The 18,720-nt window shown below is 56.6% G+C and overlaps 1 protein-coding gene across 2 annotated transcripts; it reads right to left on the reverse strand.

The window, feature by feature from the left end:
* Window positions 1-1,379: 1,379 nt before the first annotated feature.
* On the reverse strand, window positions 1,380-17,641 carry SIDT2 (SID1 transmembrane family member 2). 2 transcript variants are annotated; one of them, XM_058545158.1, is made up of 26 exons: window positions 16,626-17,641; window positions 14,825-14,946; window positions 14,388-14,552; window positions 14,257-14,302; window positions 13,740-13,841; window positions 13,549-13,632; window positions 12,675-12,774; window positions 12,412-12,477; window positions 11,389-11,482; window positions 10,981-11,033; window positions 10,168-10,239; window positions 9,928-9,999; window positions 8,805-8,923; window positions 8,422-8,495; window positions 8,258-8,324; window positions 7,589-7,662; window positions 7,325-7,448; window positions 6,968-7,085; window positions 6,337-6,473; window positions 5,991-6,099; window positions 5,649-5,725; window positions 5,452-5,498; window positions 5,069-5,174; window positions 4,282-4,392; window positions 2,899-3,012; window positions 1,380-2,806 (listed from the first exon to the last, which is right to left on the reverse strand). In XM_058545158.1, the coding sequence occupies exons 1-26, from the start codon at window positions 16,806-16,808 to the stop codon at window positions 2,744-2,746; spliced, it is 2,499 nt and encodes an 832-aa protein (XP_058401141.1). In that variant the 5' UTR covers window positions 16,809-17,641; the 3' UTR covers window positions 1,380-2,743. The 2 variants fall into 2 exon arrangements, with proteins under 2 accessions (XP_058401141.1, XP_058401142.1); XM_058545159.1 differs by adding an exon at window positions 16,116-16,376 and having other exon boundaries at window positions 14,257-14,552; window positions 16,626-16,691.
* Between the last annotated feature and the right edge of the window lie 1,079 nt (window positions 17,642-18,720).

Here is an 18,720-nt window from a genome sequence, read left to right on the forward strand (position 1 = left end):
TATACCGTGAGAGCATACTTACTACCCCCATTTTACAGATGAGGAAACTGAGGCTCAGAGTGCATCCTACCCAAGACCACATGGTGAGTGGTGAGTGGCAGAACCTGGGCATCCCTGCCGACCCCACCCACTCTTTCAGCGGTACCACCCTGCTCAGGTTGAGGAGAGCTTTCAGTTGGGGTGGGTCTTGAGTTATAAGCGTTAGCGGGAGGTGGGATTCGAGGGTTCACCCTGGCCCTCACTCAGAGGGCAGTGACGGTAAGAGAGTCTCTAAGGCCTGGCAGGGCCTGAGACACCAACACTGGGGTAGGAGGCTCAGAGGCTGCTGTCATCCCTTCCTCCCCACCCTGGAAAACAGACTGGACTCTATCACCCAGTGGTGAAGGAGTCCCACTTGTGTCTTGCTTGTACCTGGCTTCAGCAGTCTCAGGAAGGGATAGGAGGTTAAGAAGGTGAGAGACTTCCAGTGGTGTCTCTGAGCTGCCCGCTGTGGCACCCCGCCCCCCGCCCCCAAATCCTAGGGCAACCTGGCAGGAAGGAGCTAACACTGCACCACACACTCAACACGCACACACCCAGCACTATCAAGAGAGGGGCGGCCAGGCACGGCAGTCAGGGGAGGTGCGAGCACACCACAGACAGCCGCCTACCTCCAGAGCCTACTGGCACATAGAGCTATAGTGCCCCCCAGTGGCGCATGCGGGGAAGAGCAGGGAGAGGAGCTGGGGATCAGCTAAGAGCAGCCCACAGACCTTTGGTTCTGTCCTGAATGCACTAGCTTCCTTGCCCCCCAAATCTTGGCCTCCTTAGGCTGCTGAAATCTAAATCAACCTTCCAGGGCCATTTCAAAACTCCCTCCTCTTGGAGGCTGCCTGTCATCCATGCGCCCACTCGCGCACCATCCATCACCATCTTGAGTTCCCCAAGCACCACTCCGGCCTCAGCCTGCATGCTCGTCCATTAAACCCATGTCAGGGAGCACCGCCCGCGCCTGGAGCCTGCTGAGCCGGGGGAGGCTCAGGTCAGAAGTGAAGCTGGCCTGTCTGGTGGGTGGGGACCAGGTGAGCAAAAGGCCACTCATTTGCCAGGTAAGGGGGGATCTCAGAGGTGAGATGGCACAGCTAAGGCTTTTTCACACTATCCTCCCCTCCTGGCACAGTGCCTGGCACTGAGCAGGCCCTGGTAGATGGTTACTGAATTGATGCCACTGCCCAAGGAGAGGAAAAACATGGAGGAATCAAGGAATTGTTGTTCCCGATATGACAGGCTCGGAAAAGAGAAAGGTAGACCAGAAGAACTAGAAAACGGAGTACCCCTGCCCCAGCCCTCATTCCCAACATCTCCACCCAGAAAGGGGGAGCAAACAGGGGCCCAAGAACTGCGTCTGGTTGTTTCTTTAATTGAATGCAGACTCATTCATAGTAAACAGAAATGCAACCATAGCATGGAAACAGACATTACACGGAGCTCTGAAAAAAAAATCCAGAACCACCTCCTCTCCCAGCCCAAGGGAGAGCTATAAAAACAAAGTGGAGAGAATAAAACACATTCCCATCCTGAGGCCGAGGCCCGACTGGCCTCCCCCAACCTTGGCAGCTGGAGTGAACCAGGTAGGACAAAGGGGAGCCAGGGACCAGAGCAGCCAGGGCGCCCAGAGCTGGGCAACCTCGTGTCATCCCCAAGGTTTCACATGTATGCATGTGTGTGACTAACAGAACTTGGCTGAAGACTGGACGGAAACTTAAGAGCCAGCCCTGGGTCCTAGAGTGAGGCTGGGACCGGAGACACAGAGGGAAATATGTCCCTTTCTTGAGCCCCTTTCTAAGATAGGCACTGGGGCTCCCACGGCTATGGAGGAGGTCGGATGGGCTGGGCCCTTTGTATCCGCCCTCCTTTGTCCCTGGACATTCCTGGGCAGTGTCAATGGCACTGAAAGGCCCCCAGCTGGGGCTTGGCAGGAGTAAGAGCCTGGAAAGAAAAAGGAAGGAAAGGGATGAGTTGCTTCTTCCCTCCAATCCTGGTGCCAGCATCAGTCTGGGGGCTGATGGGATAGGAAAGTGACCTCTGAACTCAAGCCCTCAGATCAAAGGCGGTTCTCACATGTGGGCTGACTCTCATTGCTAAAGAGCCAGCCAGGGCCCCTCGCAGGCCTTAGCACCAAAAGCCTGGCACCAGCTGGCCAGAGCCCAAAATCCTACACCCCCATCCATCGTGGCTGACAGGAGTAGGCAGTGATGGCAGCCAGGTACAGGCCCAAAGAGAAGTGGGGCTCCTAGTGCAGGACAGAGACTCAGGGACCAGATCAGGGCCCTGGGGGTGGGGGGGGGAGCATGGGAGGCAGAAAGGGCTTTGGGTCCCAGGCCGGTGGGGAGGGGAAGGACCGGCAGAATGCAAGGCGTGAGATGCGCAGGGCAACACTTCCCTCCTTCCTCCTGCAGAGGGACAAATGGAGAGCCAACGGACAGGGGATTGTGGAAGGCCCAAACACTGAGAAGAAAGCAGCAATTTGGCCAACGTCTGGGGTTTCAGGGGAGCAGGCCTCCTCCCCGGCAGGGGGCAGCTGCGAGGCTCAAGGCCACCCCCATGACTGTGCTGGGCCAAGCCCGGGCTAGACCTCGCTGTCCTGCCGCCACCCAGCACTGGGCAGCAGGGCTGGGACTCACACCCCTGAGCTACCGAGGCTCTGGGCAGTGAGGCTGAGGCACTCAAGGCCCCGTGAGTAAAGCAAGGGGCCCAGCTCCCCCTAAAAGACATAGATCTTGTCCCGCTGCACCGTGTCCAGGTCGTCGTCCAGTGTCAGCAACACCTGGGGGGTGGACGCTGAGTCACGTACAGGAAAGGAGGGGTCCTCTACCCCTACTCCACCCTCCCGGCTCGGGCCAGAAGAGTCTCACGTACCAGGAATGACCCAAACATGGCAATGGAGGAGAGGAAGTGCCAGATGTCATGGTCGTCAAAGAAGTCAAGGAGGATGCAGTCTCGGTTGTGCTCCCGCGACTCGGCGGGGGTTTTCTGGGGAGGAACAGGGAGAGCTGCCTGCTGATACTGCCCTTCGAGGCTGGGCCTGACCCCTCCCGTCTCCCTCCAGGGCACTCCCTGTTCCCAGCCTGGAAGGAGAGCACCCTCCTGACTCGTTCCTCGCCCTCGTCTCCCACATCTGAGAGCTGGCCTTTCCTTACAGACGTCTCCCTGATGACGCTCGCTTCTGCCCTTTCCCTTCCTCCCACTCTCACCCTCCTCCCCTTACATTCTCCTTCTTGATCTAAGAACAGAGGGTTGTGATTACCTTGAGAAGCTAGAAGGCCACAAACCTCCTAACTCAGTTCCCTGCCTTGGACTCTGTGTCCTGCCCTAATCAGTCCTCCATGGCTCCTCCAGGCCCATTTTTGCTGCAAAGCACTATTGTCAGATCACACACCCCAGCCCAAGGACGACGCGGGCCATGACCCGAGCCACTCAAGGTCCTCCACGCTCTACCCATAACCTCCATCCAACACTGGCTAAACATCACACCGTGTCTGGGAGCTCTCTGTGCCACATGCTGACGCCACAGAGATGACCAAGAAAGACCTGCCCTGCCCGCAAAGAGCTCACAGTCATCACTCGGCTCCACTCACTACATTCGCTGATCCCCAAATCTGCCCCATCTGGTTCTGCCTCTGTATCGGCACTCAGCTCACAGCATCTCTGGGCCACAGGGCTCTTCCTGGGTGATGACCCAGGGCCTTTAAGACCAAGAGCCAGGCCTGCCTCCTCCAGGAAGCTTTCCTGGACCTCCTAACTCACAGAGGCCTCTCTGTCCTCTGCCCTCCTGTACATGCCCTCTGCCCGTCTTGCCTATACCCTTCATCTCGTGTATTATATTGTAAACAGCAAGCCAGGAACTAACAGTCTCTCTCCTGAAATAGATTATAAGTACCTCAAAGGCAGAGACCATGAGAGACTTAGTTGTGATCACAGAATTCCATGGTAGGTGCCCTATGAGGCAGAGGATAGAGCCCGACATCTCTGGCTTCAAACCCCAGCTGTGCTACTCACTGGCTGTGTGGCCTTGGGCAGGTCACTTGACCTCCCTGAGCCTCAGCTGCCTCATAAATGAAATGGGGATACCTCCATGTGGGCATGTTGAACGTTAGGAGGATTCAATCAGAAAGCAGCTGTGAAAGGGCTGGCCCATGGTAGGTGCTCACAAACGATGTTCAAGAAGAGAATTGACCAGTTGTTGGCTCATGATGAGCCTGTGGGCAACTCCCCCACCCCTTTGGCAGGACAACTACCCACCTGCCAGGTGCTGAGCCCCTGGAAGAAGAAGAAGAGTGCGAAGCCCCAGACCACCGAGGTGCAGATGATGCAGAGCAGGGGAATGAGCTTGATCCTCTCCCCGCTCCGGAGCTGGGGGTGGGAGGTGGGGAGCGAAGAGCAGCCTGAGGGCCAGGCCTCGCCCCGGCCCATTTCCGGGCCTGCCCCTGAGGCTGCTTTCCTGGTGTCTTCCCAGGCTTTCAGGACGGATCCCTCAGGAAGCCTTTTCAGATTCACACCATCAGCTCACCTAGCTACCCAGCTCAGCTTGTCCCACGTTAGCGGCCGGGTGTCCTCACCCGTGATGTCCGCCTTGGCTGGGCCTCCATGTGCCCAGAACCCTGTGCTGGCAGGGTGTGCTGGCCAGGGGTCTCTCCCTGTGCAGGGGGCTCCTCTCACACTGGTTGGCCTGAGGGGCCCTTGGGAAGCACCTGGCCCTTGGAGGCCCAAAACTCAGTGAGCCCCCCTCTTCAAGCCCTTCTGCACTGAACCCCTTCAACTCTTACAAACTGTGGCCTCAAGTGCTACCAGTTTCAAGGGCCATTCTTAGAATATGGAAGGGGCTCAGTAAATGGGTCTTAGGATGCAGCTGGCTCCCAGGGGGTACATGAAAGAGACTTTAGCCTCTCCCCTCCTCAAACGTCACTGGCATAGACAGATGGACAGAAAAAGTGTCACTCCCTCTCAGTGCTACCCCAGACAGGCTGTGCCCATCTCCCTCCCAAAAGGCAGAGCAGCAGGCAGAGGAGGCTCAGCCATCCCCACTCACCTTCATAATAATGTAGAAGGCAAAGTAAAGAAGCAGGTTGCAGATGCCAATGGCCAACAAGTAGGAGGCGAAATCGTTGGGGCGCATGATGAGCCCGTAGGCAGCCCTGGCAAGAGGGAGGAAGGGCTGGTGAAGCAGGGGAGGGCCAAGAGGAAGAAAAGGGCTCTCCCTTGCTCCTACTCTGTTTTATTATGATATGGGGTTGGGTTCAGAGGCCCACAGAAGATTCTAGAACCTCAGGTGCCAACACCTCTCTCGTCAGCCCTCATTTCTCATGCCCAAAGCTTAGAATTTGTCCGTGGCCCCCAAGGCAGCCAGTGGCTGGCCAAGTCCCCAGCTGCCCGACAACCAGCCAAGCTACCACCGACAACAGCCAAACTCACAGTGACCAGTTGATAATGTTGCCCATAACCAGCAGCACCATGCGGTCCTGCAGGGAAGCAGAGACACAGGGACTGAGAGAGGGGAAGAGAGACAGGGAGAGAAGTAGAAGAAGCCCCAAGTCAGCTGGTCCTCCCCTCCCCACCACTGGAGGGAAGATTGCAGAGGGAGGAGGAGGGGCCGGGGAGCCGGGAGGTACCACGTAGAGGGGCCCGCTGCACTGCTGGATGCAGTCTGTGTAGAGCACGTGGAAGATGCGACGGCAGATTCCAGAGTCTGCAAGGAGAAGGGAAGGTGCTGAAAGGCATGGGGACCCTTCTCTCCTGGCCCCCTGGCCTATGCCAGCTGAGAGGGTCCAGGGCCTTCGGAGCACACAGCTATGCCAAGGCCTCATCTGAGGCCAGCGATTCCTCCAGGCCCCCCGTGAGAGGGCAGAACCTGAAGGTCTCCTGTGAGTCCAGGTCCCCGAGGCCACCAACCCCTCATTCCATGGGGCCCGGCAGGCCCCCGCCCTCATGTCCCCCTCTGGGGATGCCCTCACCCAGCTTCCAGCGGCCCATGTAATAGAGCTGTGTGCTGAGGAGCAGGGTGGCAATGATGTGAATGATCGAGAAGATGATCCAGAATGCTGTGTTTCCTTTGCCGAAGACCTGTCAGGGGGCCGCCGAGGGCGGGGTGAGGAGGGACTGAGGAAGGCGGCTCCCACAGTCGCCCTTCCTCACTGCTCAGCCCAGCTGGGACTCTCCAAGGGGCCCAGGGAGGGGACCCGAGGGAAGGAGCAGGGATCTGTCCTGCAGGAGGTGGAGAGGGCGCACGTGCACGCGCACGTGTGTGTGAATGCGCGTGCACCTTTCCTACGGGGTGAGCAGAGCAGGTGTGGGCCTCACCACGCCCAGCACAGAGAAGAAGATGACGATGGCCAGGCAGGCGTAGGCACTGTAGGCGCTGGCGTTGATGTCCGGGTGCCGCTTCTGGTAGAGCTTCAGCATGCAGAGGCCGGCGATCATGTACATGAACGACGTGTCTAGGGTGGAGGAAGCAGACGTGAGCTGCAGAAACATCCGCCGAGCCTCAGCATGGACCTCCCAGCCCGGACGGTCAGAGTGCAAGAGGGACCCCCACACCTCACCTCAGCCACAGAGCGAGCTGGTGGCGGGCTGGCGCTGCAACTCCAGTCCCTTAACTGTCCCTGCCACACCACACTGCCACCCCACTGGCCATCCCCCACAGTCTGACTTCCCCTGACAAGGACAACTTAGTCTGAGCACCCTGAGATCAGAGACTATATCTTCATTATCTTTGTTTTCCCAGCATTGGCACATACTCCGTAGCATGAAACACCGTCCAGATGCCTATTTCCTATAAACTAGGACGTGTGCACACAGCACCCAGCTCTGGAGTCTCCTACAAAGCTGAGTCTTGGGGATCCCTGTGGGTGACTTGGGGATGACGGAAGACTCAGGCAGGTCACCTCTCTAGGTTCTAGATTCAGCCAGGGAAGAGGGTGGCCCCGCTCACCAAACTGGAAATTGGTATAGTTGGGGCAGACGTGATAGCAGGCGCTCAGCAGCCCCTCCATCATCAGGGCTGTGCCCATGGCATAGAACAGGCCGAAGTGTTTCGGGATCCCACATTCCTGTGGAGGAGAAAGAGAAGGGAAGGGAGAGAGGAGGTGAGGTGGGAAGGGAGGAAGGAAGGAAGGGATCCAAAAGAGGGAGACCACGAGAAGAGCGGAGGAGGAGTGGGATGTGGGTAGAGTGGGCGTGGGGGCTGGGAAGGGCAGGGCTGAGCACAGCAGGGCAGGGCGGAGCAGGGCCACGCCTGCTAGAAAGGGTGTGGAGCCAAGGCCTGGGCGGCGGGCAGGTGCTCCCTCACCAGGGCGTAGAGGTCGTTGCGCAGCAGGGCCCGGTTGTGGTTGATCTCCCGCTGCAGGATGATGAGCAGGAAGAGAAGCCCCAGCAGGATGTACCCCAGGTTGCTGAGGATGTTGTTGAAAGCGCTAGAAAAGGCAACACAGGGCACACCGGCTTAGCCTCTACCCTGGCCTCTTCCCCACTAGAGATGGGCACTCGCAGGGCCCCTGCCCCTGCCCTGGTACACTGTGCGTCCGGGGAAGGGGCATCCCAAGCCGATCCCCACCTGAGGTTGCCAAGCGGGTGGGCACAGAGGAAGTTGTAGTAGCAGATGTCCTGATTCCCTGTGACATTCACCACCTGCAGCAGGGGGCAGGCACAGGGAGGGGGACTGCTAACACACGGGCTCAGCCCACTGCCCAGGGGAGGGGGGCCAGGCCCCAGGCCCGCCACACCACTAGGTCCCAATTCTGCCCTGGAGAGGAAGTGCCCCTACGGTCAGCATGTGTGCCCATGTCCACCAGGCAAGTCCTCCTTTTGCACAGTTACTGTCCCCCTCCCTAGGAGTGGCTGAAAACCCTGGGGCATGACCGTGACTGAGGTTCCTGCCCCACAGTACAGAGAAAAGGGAAGGGAAACCAGGCTTCAGAAAGTCCCAGGACTTCCTGCAACAAGCTGGGGAAGGTGCTGTCATTGGTATCGTGCTGCCCTCATTTTGCAGATGAGAAAACTGATGCTCAAGGAGGTTAAGTGACTTGCTCAAGGTCACCCAGCTGGTAAGGCAGAGTTGGGATTTGAACCCAGGGCCTGTGACCTAAGACCTGTGCTCGCTCTAGAGCCCCAGGCTGGGAGGCTCTGCACTTTGGGGCAGCATCCCAGACTGCGGCCAAGGCAAGGCTGCAGCTCTGTAAGGGTGCTCAGCACAGGCCCAGGGGAGCCGGCCCCGGCCTCTCACCGTCTGGTAGGTGATCACCAGCTGCACCACAGGAAGCGCATAGAAGACAGCAATGGTGGCGATGTTCCTAAGGGGTGGGAGGGCAGTGGTGAGGCAGGAGGACCCAGGAAACCGCAACCTTGCCCTGCCAATAACAGGAAGCCCCACGTGCTCCGCCGACTCACCAGAAGTAGATCTGGTACTTTTTCCGCAGAACGCGTTTGTCCTTGCGTGCCAGGTCGGCCACAGAGAGGTATTGCTGGGGAGAAGCTGGAGTGAGCCCCACTGTCCCACTGCCTGGGAGAAGCCTCTCTTGCCCAGGTTAGAAGAGAACAAGAGAAGCCGCCGTCACGCAGCCAGGATTGTGGTGCCAGCCCATTGCTGCTGACCAATCAGCCTGGAAGGGCTGGGAGTTGAGTCAGTTCCCCTGGAATCCATCCTGCCACAGCTGAGCTCTTTCCCTTTGCTTCCCTAACATGCCACCCCAGAGGGAGACGTGCTGGGGCCTGAACACAGAGTCTCCCTCCTTGGGAGACCCCATGCTGGGCCAGCCTGCGCAACGACAGACCTTGGTGCGAATGACATTCTTGTCCGAATCAATGTCAGTCAGTGTGTCATAGTCGTCCTCCTCCACAGAGCTCATGGAGTCCAGTCGCGGCCGAGTGCCCACGGGATCAAGGGGGCGTTCTAGGGGGGACAAGGGGGAAGGGTTGCCCGGTGGGCACAGAATCTGAGGTCTGTCCCTGCCCACCTGGGGCAACTGTGGAAAGACAAACTGTGGGCACAGAGCACGGGTGGAGGTAGGCTCAGGCCCTGGGAGGAGGTATCAGGTGCTCCTAAGTCCTTGAGGAGAGCAAGGATCAGCTCTGCGAAGAGGCCACCAAACAGGAACCACTCCAGCCCTGCCCTCTCACTGAGCCAGGGTTTCCAGGCCAGGACACTGAGCAGATCCCAGGCCCCAGACACAAGCAACAGGACTGAATTGGACAGAAGTCATGCTGATTAGGACATGCCCAGCTGCGTGTGTTCTGAGAAGACACTGCCTTGGCCCCCCTGGGTAAAGACCCAGCAGGCCCTCGGGTGCAGGCAATGATGAGAGGCTGCCTCTAGGAAGAGCACCTGCTCCTTTATCTGTTCTTTCCTTGTCTTCAGAAGCTTCCTGCTGTGACCTTGCCTGACCAAAGCCCCCAGAGGCCAGGACATGACACCCCTACCCATGAGCCCTACCCCAGCAGGCCAGGGAGTGCAGGTGCTGGCAAACATGACAGCCCACCAGCATCAGGGGCCAGTGCCTGCTGATCTCAGAAGACACAAGAGCTGGCTATCATTGGTATTAGATGGGGAAGCCATGCAAAAAGCATCTTCCTGGCCCTGGAGAGAGGCTCCAGTCAACGGCCCTGGCAGGAGCTGATTGGCAGAGCAGCCCCCCACATCTACCCATGGCAATGCACAGCTGCTGCATCTGGCCAGAGCGGAGACGCTGCTTGAACTGGTCCTGCCCTTCAAAGGAAAGGGAAAGTTACCGGGGACGTGGGGCCAAGGAGGAAAGGAGGGGGAGGAAAGGGGCAGGGAGACGGCAGGTCCTTCCCTGGTTCCAGCGTCAGGCAGAAGAGGCAACTGCCCACCATCAAGTTTCATCCAGCCAGCACCAGCCCGGCACTGCACAGCCCTGCCCTGCCTGGGCCACTCACCCTGGTAACCGTAGGAGAGGTCCCCCGTGCCCGCACTGTCAACCAGGGCGTCGGTGGATCCAGAACCGTTATCTGCAGGGAACGGCAAGTGGTCAGGCAGGTAGGAGAGACCTCGGGAAGGAGATGCTGGACCCATCCCCAAGGGGCTCTGAGAAGGCCAGCTGCCACTGCCATCTCAGAGGTGGAGGCCTGAGACTAGGTTGTGAGCGGGCAAGCACAACCTCTGGCGTTGACACGTACCAAAGGAGCCATAGTTGTAACCCTCGTAAGGGGGGTTGCCAGGGAAGGAGTCTGCCAGGACTCGAGGGTGACCTGCAACAAGAAGTCAAGCTCCCCTTAGGCCTGGGAGCAGAGAGGTCGAGAGCCAGGGAGAAGAGTGAGGAAGAATCCAGAGAAGAGAGACACAGAGGGGCCATGGCAGCAGCCAAGAAGAGCACCTATCGCGGCAAACAGCTCGCTCCCACCACCACCATCTGCCCGACCTCCCGTGTGCGTCCCCAACGGGAACACTCACCACCCTTTGTCTTCTCTAAAGAGACAGAAAGGTCAAGGAATAGATGCATCTAAATTACAAGCAGCAAGGACAGACAGCATGGGCCGGCCCAGGTCCCACCAGACACCCCTGTGATTCCACCCCACACCCCCACTCTGGACTCCAGCTCCTCTGCCCACAGCGCCAGGAGCTTACCAAGGAGAGAAGCTGAGAGAGAAGGTCCCAAGCAGGAGGGAAGACAGAAAGAGAGGGAGGGTGGAACAAAGAGAGAGAGAAGGAGAGGTTAATAATCCCAGGGACTGTGAGCCACATCATCTGAGGCGGACACTGTAGCTAGACCCAGAGAACGAATCAAGTGGCAGACTTTAAGACGGGCATGTAGGGACAGACAGGCACAATATTCTGGCCCCATTTCCATCTGTAGAGTGTTACTCCCAATCTGAATAGCCAGAAGCCCCAAGTCAGCCCTTCCTCCTCCAACCTCTCGAGGGAACCATCCACCACCACCCCCTCCAAAACAGAGCAAACTCTGCCCGCCCACCCAGGCCCTCTGGAGGTACCGCTTTCTGGGCAGGCACAGTCCATGGCCACCAGAAGGGTCTTCTTCCTCTGCCTGGAGGGACAGAATCCAGAGGCAAACCAGAGGGACAGGACGAAGATCCCTCTTACACCAGGCCAGCCTGCCTTCCACCCTCTCCACCCCTGTCCTGCATCCATGATGGCAGGGTTCCTTCCAGGCTGAGAAGCAATATGGGGTCTCCCAGCTTGGGAAAGAAAGCTGGGGGGAGGGGCTGATTCCAGAGGAAGGGCCCATGGACCACAGACTCTAACAGGGAGCTGCCTTCCTATGCCCCGTGGATGGTGTGGAAGATTGCTCTGGGCCAGCTCAGATCCTGCCAGGCCATCTCCCCCACAACCCCTACCCAACCCACCGCAGAACAGGGGAGGGCCCCGCACTTCCACTTTACCTCCAGTTCTCCCAACAGGCCAGGAGGATGGTCAGCAGGTAGAAGGAGAGAAATATGCCCAGGCAGAAGAGCATACCATCAACGTAGGCCTGAGCTGTGGGCAGAGAAGCAGGAAGGTGAACACACCGATACCCTCCACGACCGCCCATCACAGCACACAAGGGCCCAGCCTAACCTCTCACCACTGCTCCCCTCAAATGTAGTGACCCCACCAGCGTGAACAATGGCAGTTCTCCAAATAGGCCAAACTCTGACAACATTCCTGTCTTTGCTCGTGTTGCTCCCTCTGTTAGAACTTTCTCCTCTACTTCTTTCTTGAAAACTCCATCTTGACTGAACCTTCAAAACAGAGCTCAGGGACTGTGTCCTCTAGGAAGCCTTCTCCGTCCTGTGCTCCCAGGGGCCTGGCCTTTGCTCGGTACTGGCGCAGGAACAGGCTCCTGTCCCTCTAGAGACGATCTCCATAAGGACTGCAGCCGGAACCCAGCACCCGGCACACAGAAGGTGCTGAATAAACATGTGCTGAATAAATAATCCACATAAGAGAGGCAGCTTCGATCTCCTCCCCTCACAATCTCATTTTTATCTTATACTTTCCAGTTTAAAAAGGGCTCCATTCAATCCCTCAGTAAATATTTATTGAGCAGGACGAAGGGGCCTGGCACTTCCTACTAATTTTGTGCTCAACTTCCCAACTTAGTGAGACTATTGGGACAGACTCTATGAGCCCTGTTACAGAGATGGGGAAACTGAGGCTCGAGGAGATTACACTGTTCATAAGTGGCAGAGAGAGAACTAAAACTCAGTACTTCAGTCCTTAGTCACTGACTCTGTATTGCACCACACTGGGACTCACCTCCCGGGCCTCCCAGCGTGAACCCAGCCAAGAACACTCCCCTCCTCCCCCTGCAGCCTGGGCGAGTAGCTCCTCATCATCCTTCCCGTTCCGAGAGCCCTCCCTACCACAGGTCTGAAAGGAAGAGCCAGAGACCGGTCCACCCCTCCTCAGCCACCCACACTCACACGTGACTGCTTGAGATACCAGCACCGACAGGGTTTTCTGGCGGTGCCCTTGATCAACCGGTTCATCTGGAAGCAAAATGTCAAACTGGTAAACAAGTGGCTGCCTGGAGCGTGGCTAGAGTTGGTGGGGCCAGGCCTGGGAGAGTCTGGGGGCCAAACCCATATCCCATCAGGTCCACCAATCAGTCACACAGGCTCTTCTACCTCCCAGGAAGTGACCAGGCCCTCCCCATCCACAGCCAGACCCAGGGCAAAAAATGTACCTTCTACAAAGGGGTAGAAAGGCAAGGACCCTCCACAGGCCTGGTCTTCAGTCTTCACCACCACCACCACATAGAAGCTGTTGCTGGGGAAGTCTTTGCGCTGCAGGATGGTGATGATGATGACAATCATCACCATCATCATCACCACCACCATCATCACCACCACCACCATCATCATCATCACCATCCTTTCCTGAATACCTACTTTGAGCCCGACACTATGCTAAACTCTTTCCATATGTGTTATTTTACATAATCCTCACAAAGATCCTTATGAGACAAGTACTATCATTATCTCTGTTGGACAGGCTCAGAAGTGAGCTTAGGGCCACACTGCCAGTAAGTGGCAGAGCCAGGATTATCTGAGCCAGAGCCCAAACTTTGAACCTACACTACAGCCAGATGAGCAAATGTGTGTGTGCCCCACCACCATGAAACCCACGGGTGCCCTATTACAGGCCGAGCATCAGCCAGGAGAAAAAGCAGAGGAGCCACGTGGCCTCCTCCATTAGGTGCCGCCTGGATGCTGTGAGGTGAACACATGGCTTCCCCTCCCTGCCTCCAGCAGAGGTTTCAGCCTTTGCCAAGAGCAACACAAAGCATCAGCCAGGCCCCCTTTCCTCTCCCTGCTAGCATTACAGTGGATGAAGTAGATACGACAGCCAGAGAGGGTACTCTGCTCTCTCCTGTCCCCAAAGGTGATTGGGATTATGATTCAATTCTCACATATATCAGGGGACCCAAAGTCTCAGGGACTGGTGGGCCAAGACTCAGTCATGTGGGTAGGGTAGGAATGGGGCAAAGGAAAAGAAGCAAGGGTTTGGAAAGCTAATCACCAGGCCCCACCTCCCACAGGGCCACACGCATTTCCTACCTGCACAGTGATGGCTGCCTTCTTGGTCATAGTCTGGTACATGCCGATGAAGGCTACGTTGTTGTCTAGGTCATAGACAGGACACTACAGGGGAAGAAGGGGAGAGGCAGAAGGCAGGGACCTGGGCCCTGTCCCCTCTCTTTAGCAGCCCTGCCACCCGCTGGTGGAGAGTAAAAGGGCAGGCAACTTACCAGGACATCCTGGATGGAGATGACTGAGCAGGGGAAGGCCTTGCTGGAGGTCACCTTGACAATCACGGAATCCACTCCTTCCGGGAACTCATACTTGAAGTACTGAGGGCATAGGGAGGGCGGGGAGAGCTTCATCTCATGAGGATGCTCTCTTTGCCCCTCTAGAATGGAACAGTGTGAATCTTCTCAGGGTTAGGCAGTGGAAGCTCTCTGGGGAGATAGGCCTTGACCATAAGCAGCCCCATTTTCTGTATACCACTCTCCTCAACCTCATCTGGGCACTCAGGACAGTGCCCAAGAGGCAAGTAGGAAAGATGGCAGCGAGACCCCAAGTCTCTGCACTTCTCATGCTGTCTGCCCCTTACCACCTCAGGGCCAGAGCCTCTGTGTCCAGAGAGGCCCTTCATGGAAAGTACAGCCAACTTGAAACTCCTGGCAAAGACCACCGACCACTCCCACTCCCACGTTCACGCTTCCCCGTCTCCTCTTGAAGGGCAGGTCAACAGGGAGATCTTACCTGAGGCTGGGCTGCTGTGGTATTGAAACTAAACTGCTCCCCGGTCCTGCAGGGCAAAGAGCCCCCCACGGTCACTCCCAGAGCTTGGGAAGGAGGCCAGTCTTGTGGTCCCCTCGCTCTCCCCTGCAGACCTGAGCACAAAGTCGTCCATTCTGCTGACACGGAGCTGGTACGTGGTGTTGACTGGTGACAGGGTGGACACATCCACGTAGAAGAACTGGATCTCGGACTCATTCTTGGTGGGGGGCTGACACAGCGTTCGTTCCACCTTTTGGTAGAGGTACTTGCGCTGATATCTATGGCCCGAAGCAGAGAGTCAGGACGAGACCACTGTCCCCACCAGCATGCCACTCCAGGGAAGCAAAGCCACAGTTCCTGCACTCTGGTCTCCACCCCTTCCCTCCCCTCCCCGCACTAAGCTGACAAGCTCCAGCCTGGCCGGCTTGGCCCTCATGCTGTTGACCAGCCTTCTGGTTCAGGGAATGGGGACAAGAAACAGAGGGGCTCTGGGTGGTCTGAGGCCCTGGCCTGGGCCTCCCCGCCGCCCTGATCCCCGGGTCCTACTCACAGCCCTCGCAGGATTAGGGGCACCTGGAACGACACCACAGCCTCCTTCTGGCGGACCACGAACAGCAATGGAGCCCCCTTCTGCTTGTTCAGGACATTCACAGACACACGTACACCTTCCGTCTGCAGAATGACATGGAAACGCCCCTCAGTCAAGCCTGTGGTGACTCTAGCTCTGCCACCCAGGACACGTGGCTCCAGACACTGTGAGCCTTGCCCTCCCTCATGCCAACCGCTTTGTTCTTTCCCCATCCTGGTCAGCCTGGGAAGCTATCTACACTTCTCCTGCCAGGGCAGCCCCCAGTCTCTGGGAGGCACTTGTGCTGAGTTAGAGGAGAGGCTTATGGGAGAGGCCAGCTCCTGGATGGCAGGTGTGTGCAGGGTACCAGGACCCAAGCAACTGTAGGGCATCACTGGCCAACAGGAAACACAGTGGAGACCTCAGGTGTCTCCAGGAGGCCCCATTCCCATCCACGTTCATGGGATGCACATGCCTGCACACACACGTGCACACACACACGCGGACACAGGACAGCAAAAAGTGCTCCTCAGTTTTCTTCCTTATGAGCCAGGAAGCTCCTATTCAACAATTGATCTGGAGACCAGAGACCAGCGTGGGGACAGGGTGGCCACCACAGGGATTGTGGAAAGCCAAGAAAGTCAAATTCTGTCCTTAGCTCTGACCAAGGTACAGGGCTGTGGAGAAGTCACTTCACATCTCTGAGCCTCAAATCCCCCTCCTATAAAACAGAGACACTCTCACCCTTGGTGCTATGGAGGACAGTATATAGGACAGCGTGAGCTTAAAGAAAAAAATAAAACTAAATAAATCCTGGGGAGGCTTGTTATTAGGCTGCTGAAACCAAAGCCCTAGGGCAGCATTCCCAGAGGGATAGAGGCCACAGCTCTCAGGGTGACCCCAGATATGAGGAAAAAGGTAGAAAGGACTCTAAGCAGGAGATCAAACTTCAGAGAACCAGGCACCAAAAGCAGATCCTGGCCCGCCACAGAAACTAAATCCCTCCTCTCTTGAAAAAAAATCAGATTCCCACTCTCAACTCCACTGCTCCCCAGTAAATCCAGTCATGGAGAGAGCTGGGCAGGAGACCATACAGCCAGGCTCCAAGAATTCTCCAAATCTCAGCTCTGCCTGGGGTCTAGACTTCCCAGACCCAGCTTTGCCCATGTTCAACTCACGGCTGGGAAAGAAAGGAAAAAAAAAATCAGGGTGAGGTAGATTTCCCCCTCTCCTCCCACCCAATTTGAGGTTGGCCTTATCTCCACCAACTTACACGGCCAACTGGCTTTCTAAGGCAGAAAGAGGGCTGGGAAGGTCCCAGCAGTTACCACAGCCTAGGGAAGTCCTGCTTCACCTCCCTGGGGAGTCTCGGCTGTGACTGGTTTGGGCAGAGCCTTCAGTTCAGGCCTGCTCACGTCCCTGGGGTTTTCTGGGCCAAGGATAGCAGCAAGCCTGCTTTCCCTTGCACCCAGACCCCACAGAGCTGTCAGGTTCTGCGTGTGGGGTAGGCGGCAGGCCAGTCCTGCTCAGACCACTGATGGTGGAAAGGAGGGGAAGAGAAAATGGGAATGAGACAACTTCAGAAACTGCCCGGTGGGAGCTTCAGAGAAACACTGGTGGCAAAGCAAAGAGGACTGGTCGAGAGGGTCCAGTGTGGTTCTGGGAAACCGGAATCCAGTGCGGTGGCTGGTACATGGGGCCTCCTAAAAGCGTAGGGGATTGACAGACTCGCCTAGCCCTTGCCTGTTCACCCACTCACCCCCAGCCCAGCCCTATCCCTCACCCGGTTGCGGATCACAGTATGGTTGAAGGTGTAGATGTTGACCAGCTCGCTGTTGACCTCATCCAGGTAGGTGCGCTCAAACTCCGCGTCTTTCTGCGAGACGTTCTTGGGTCCCAGAACCCCCAGATGACTGTCGACCGAGGCCACCAAGAGCGCCAAGAAGGGCAAGACCAGAGCGAACATGGCCCTGGCAGGGCGGCAGGGGCGGCGGTAGCGGTGGTGGCGGCGGCGGCGGCGACAGGAGACAGGACACCTCCGGGACGGGTTGCAGCTCTGGCCGCAGCTTCCAGCATCTCACCAGGACCAGAACTTTAACCCCGGCCTGAGATTAGGAAACGTCCCCTCCCCGGAGCCGCAGAGACGCTCCCAGGGGCCCTGGAGGGGAGGGGGTGGCGCGGAGGGGGAGGGAACGGTGTCGGGTACGGGCCACGGGAAGGGACCCCAGCTCGCAAGGGGCTGAGCACGGCCCGGAGCCCCCGAGGCCGCCGGCCGGGGCCGAGAGAGAGAAGGGCGGCTGGTTGCCGGGAGCCTGGAAACGCCGGGAAAGGGGAGGAGGGAAGGAGGGGAAGCCGGCGGGAGGGGCAGCTGCGAAGGGAGGAGAGTCTGAGGGTGAGGGGCGCGATAGGCGGTAGCGACCGGACGCCGCGGGGCGCGGCGAGTTTTCAGGGGCGCGGGCCCTTTAAGGCGGGCGGACGCGGAGGCTCCGGCGCGGGGAACTCGGCACCGTGTGCTGCGCCGCGAGGCGGTAAACAGCAGGGCGCCCGGCCCGCCCGCTGACGTCAGGGAAAACTGACACAGATTTAAAGGCCCAGGACCGGGATTGGCCTTAAAGGGGCCGCAGCCCTCTAGCTGGAAGCCTTCTCCTGCTCCTATGCCGCCACTGCCTCTTCTTTCGTTATATTGCCCGTCTCAGGAAGCTCACTTTGGAATAGATGGATGTTCCCGTGAAGAATCTCTAAATGTTGAATTCTTATTGTCAGACTCTCTTTGCTCAAGCTTACGGATCCCCCCACCCCCAGCCCCACTGCCATTACCACTAACATCCTTCACCCCTGGGCCATTTTTTCTCCTGGGATCTTAAGAAACGGAGAACTCCAAGAATTGGGAAACAACGCTGTCGCCCTGCCAGGGGAGGGGGAGCTGAGGCAGAACTACAGAGGGAGCTGCAGCGGCCTCATGGCGTCAGGGATGCCTTCATGCTTGCGGGGCTGTTTCTCCTCTTCTCTGCAGAGGCACCTACGAAGCTCATTGAAAGATAGTGACTTTCAGTGTAAATTGGTGAAAACTTTTCTACAAAATATTTTGGCACTGTGTTTCAAGAAGCTTAAAGAGCTTTATACTCTTTGACCCAGTAATTCCACTTCTGGGACTCTATCCTAAGGAATTTAGAAAAACAGATAAGAATGTGTGGGCAGCTATGCTTATCACTGTGACATTTATTATATAAAGTGTAAAGGAAACAGCTTAAATGTCCATAATGAGGGAGTGGTTAAATGCACTATTATCATGAAGCCATCGAAAATGATGCTTAAGACTTAAAAGGACATGTAAGCAGAGAAGTCAGGATAGGACAGTATATAAACAGTATATTTTCCAAATATACAGACATACATAGAAAAACATTGAAAAAAATGCATAAAAATTTAGTGATGATTTTCCTTGAATTACAGATGATGTTTAAAATAACCTGTATAGTATCATTTTCCTCCAATTCCAAAAGTATAGAAAAGTACCAAAAAAAAAGAAGAAAAATCACTAGATTGTGGGTAGTTTTTAAATTTTTTATACCTTTTACAAATTTATAAATTTTCTACAATGTACACAAATTCCTTTCATAAGATAAATTTGATATGTTTAAAAGAAAAGAAATGTAATGTGGCCACTTCTGAAGTTGTCAGACACAGTGATGGAGCCACCCAAGCCAATGGCTTGTCAGCATTCTCTTGCTGGCAAGATTCCAGCAGCCTCAGCCCCTGCCTTACTACCTGGGCACTGTTCCAATGAGGACTCTTTTACCTTATAACCAATTATAAATATTGATTCATTTCATTCCTGCAATAACAATACTATGTGCCTGGTACTATTCTAGTTATAC

The sequence above is a fragment of the Diceros bicornis genome, chromosome 7 (genome assembly GCF_020826845.1).
Source record: "Diceros bicornis minor isolate mBicDic1 chromosome 7, mDicBic1.mat.cur, whole genome shotgun sequence".
Taxonomy (NCBI): domain Eukaryota; kingdom Metazoa; phylum Chordata; class Mammalia; order Perissodactyla; family Rhinocerotidae; genus Diceros; species Diceros bicornis.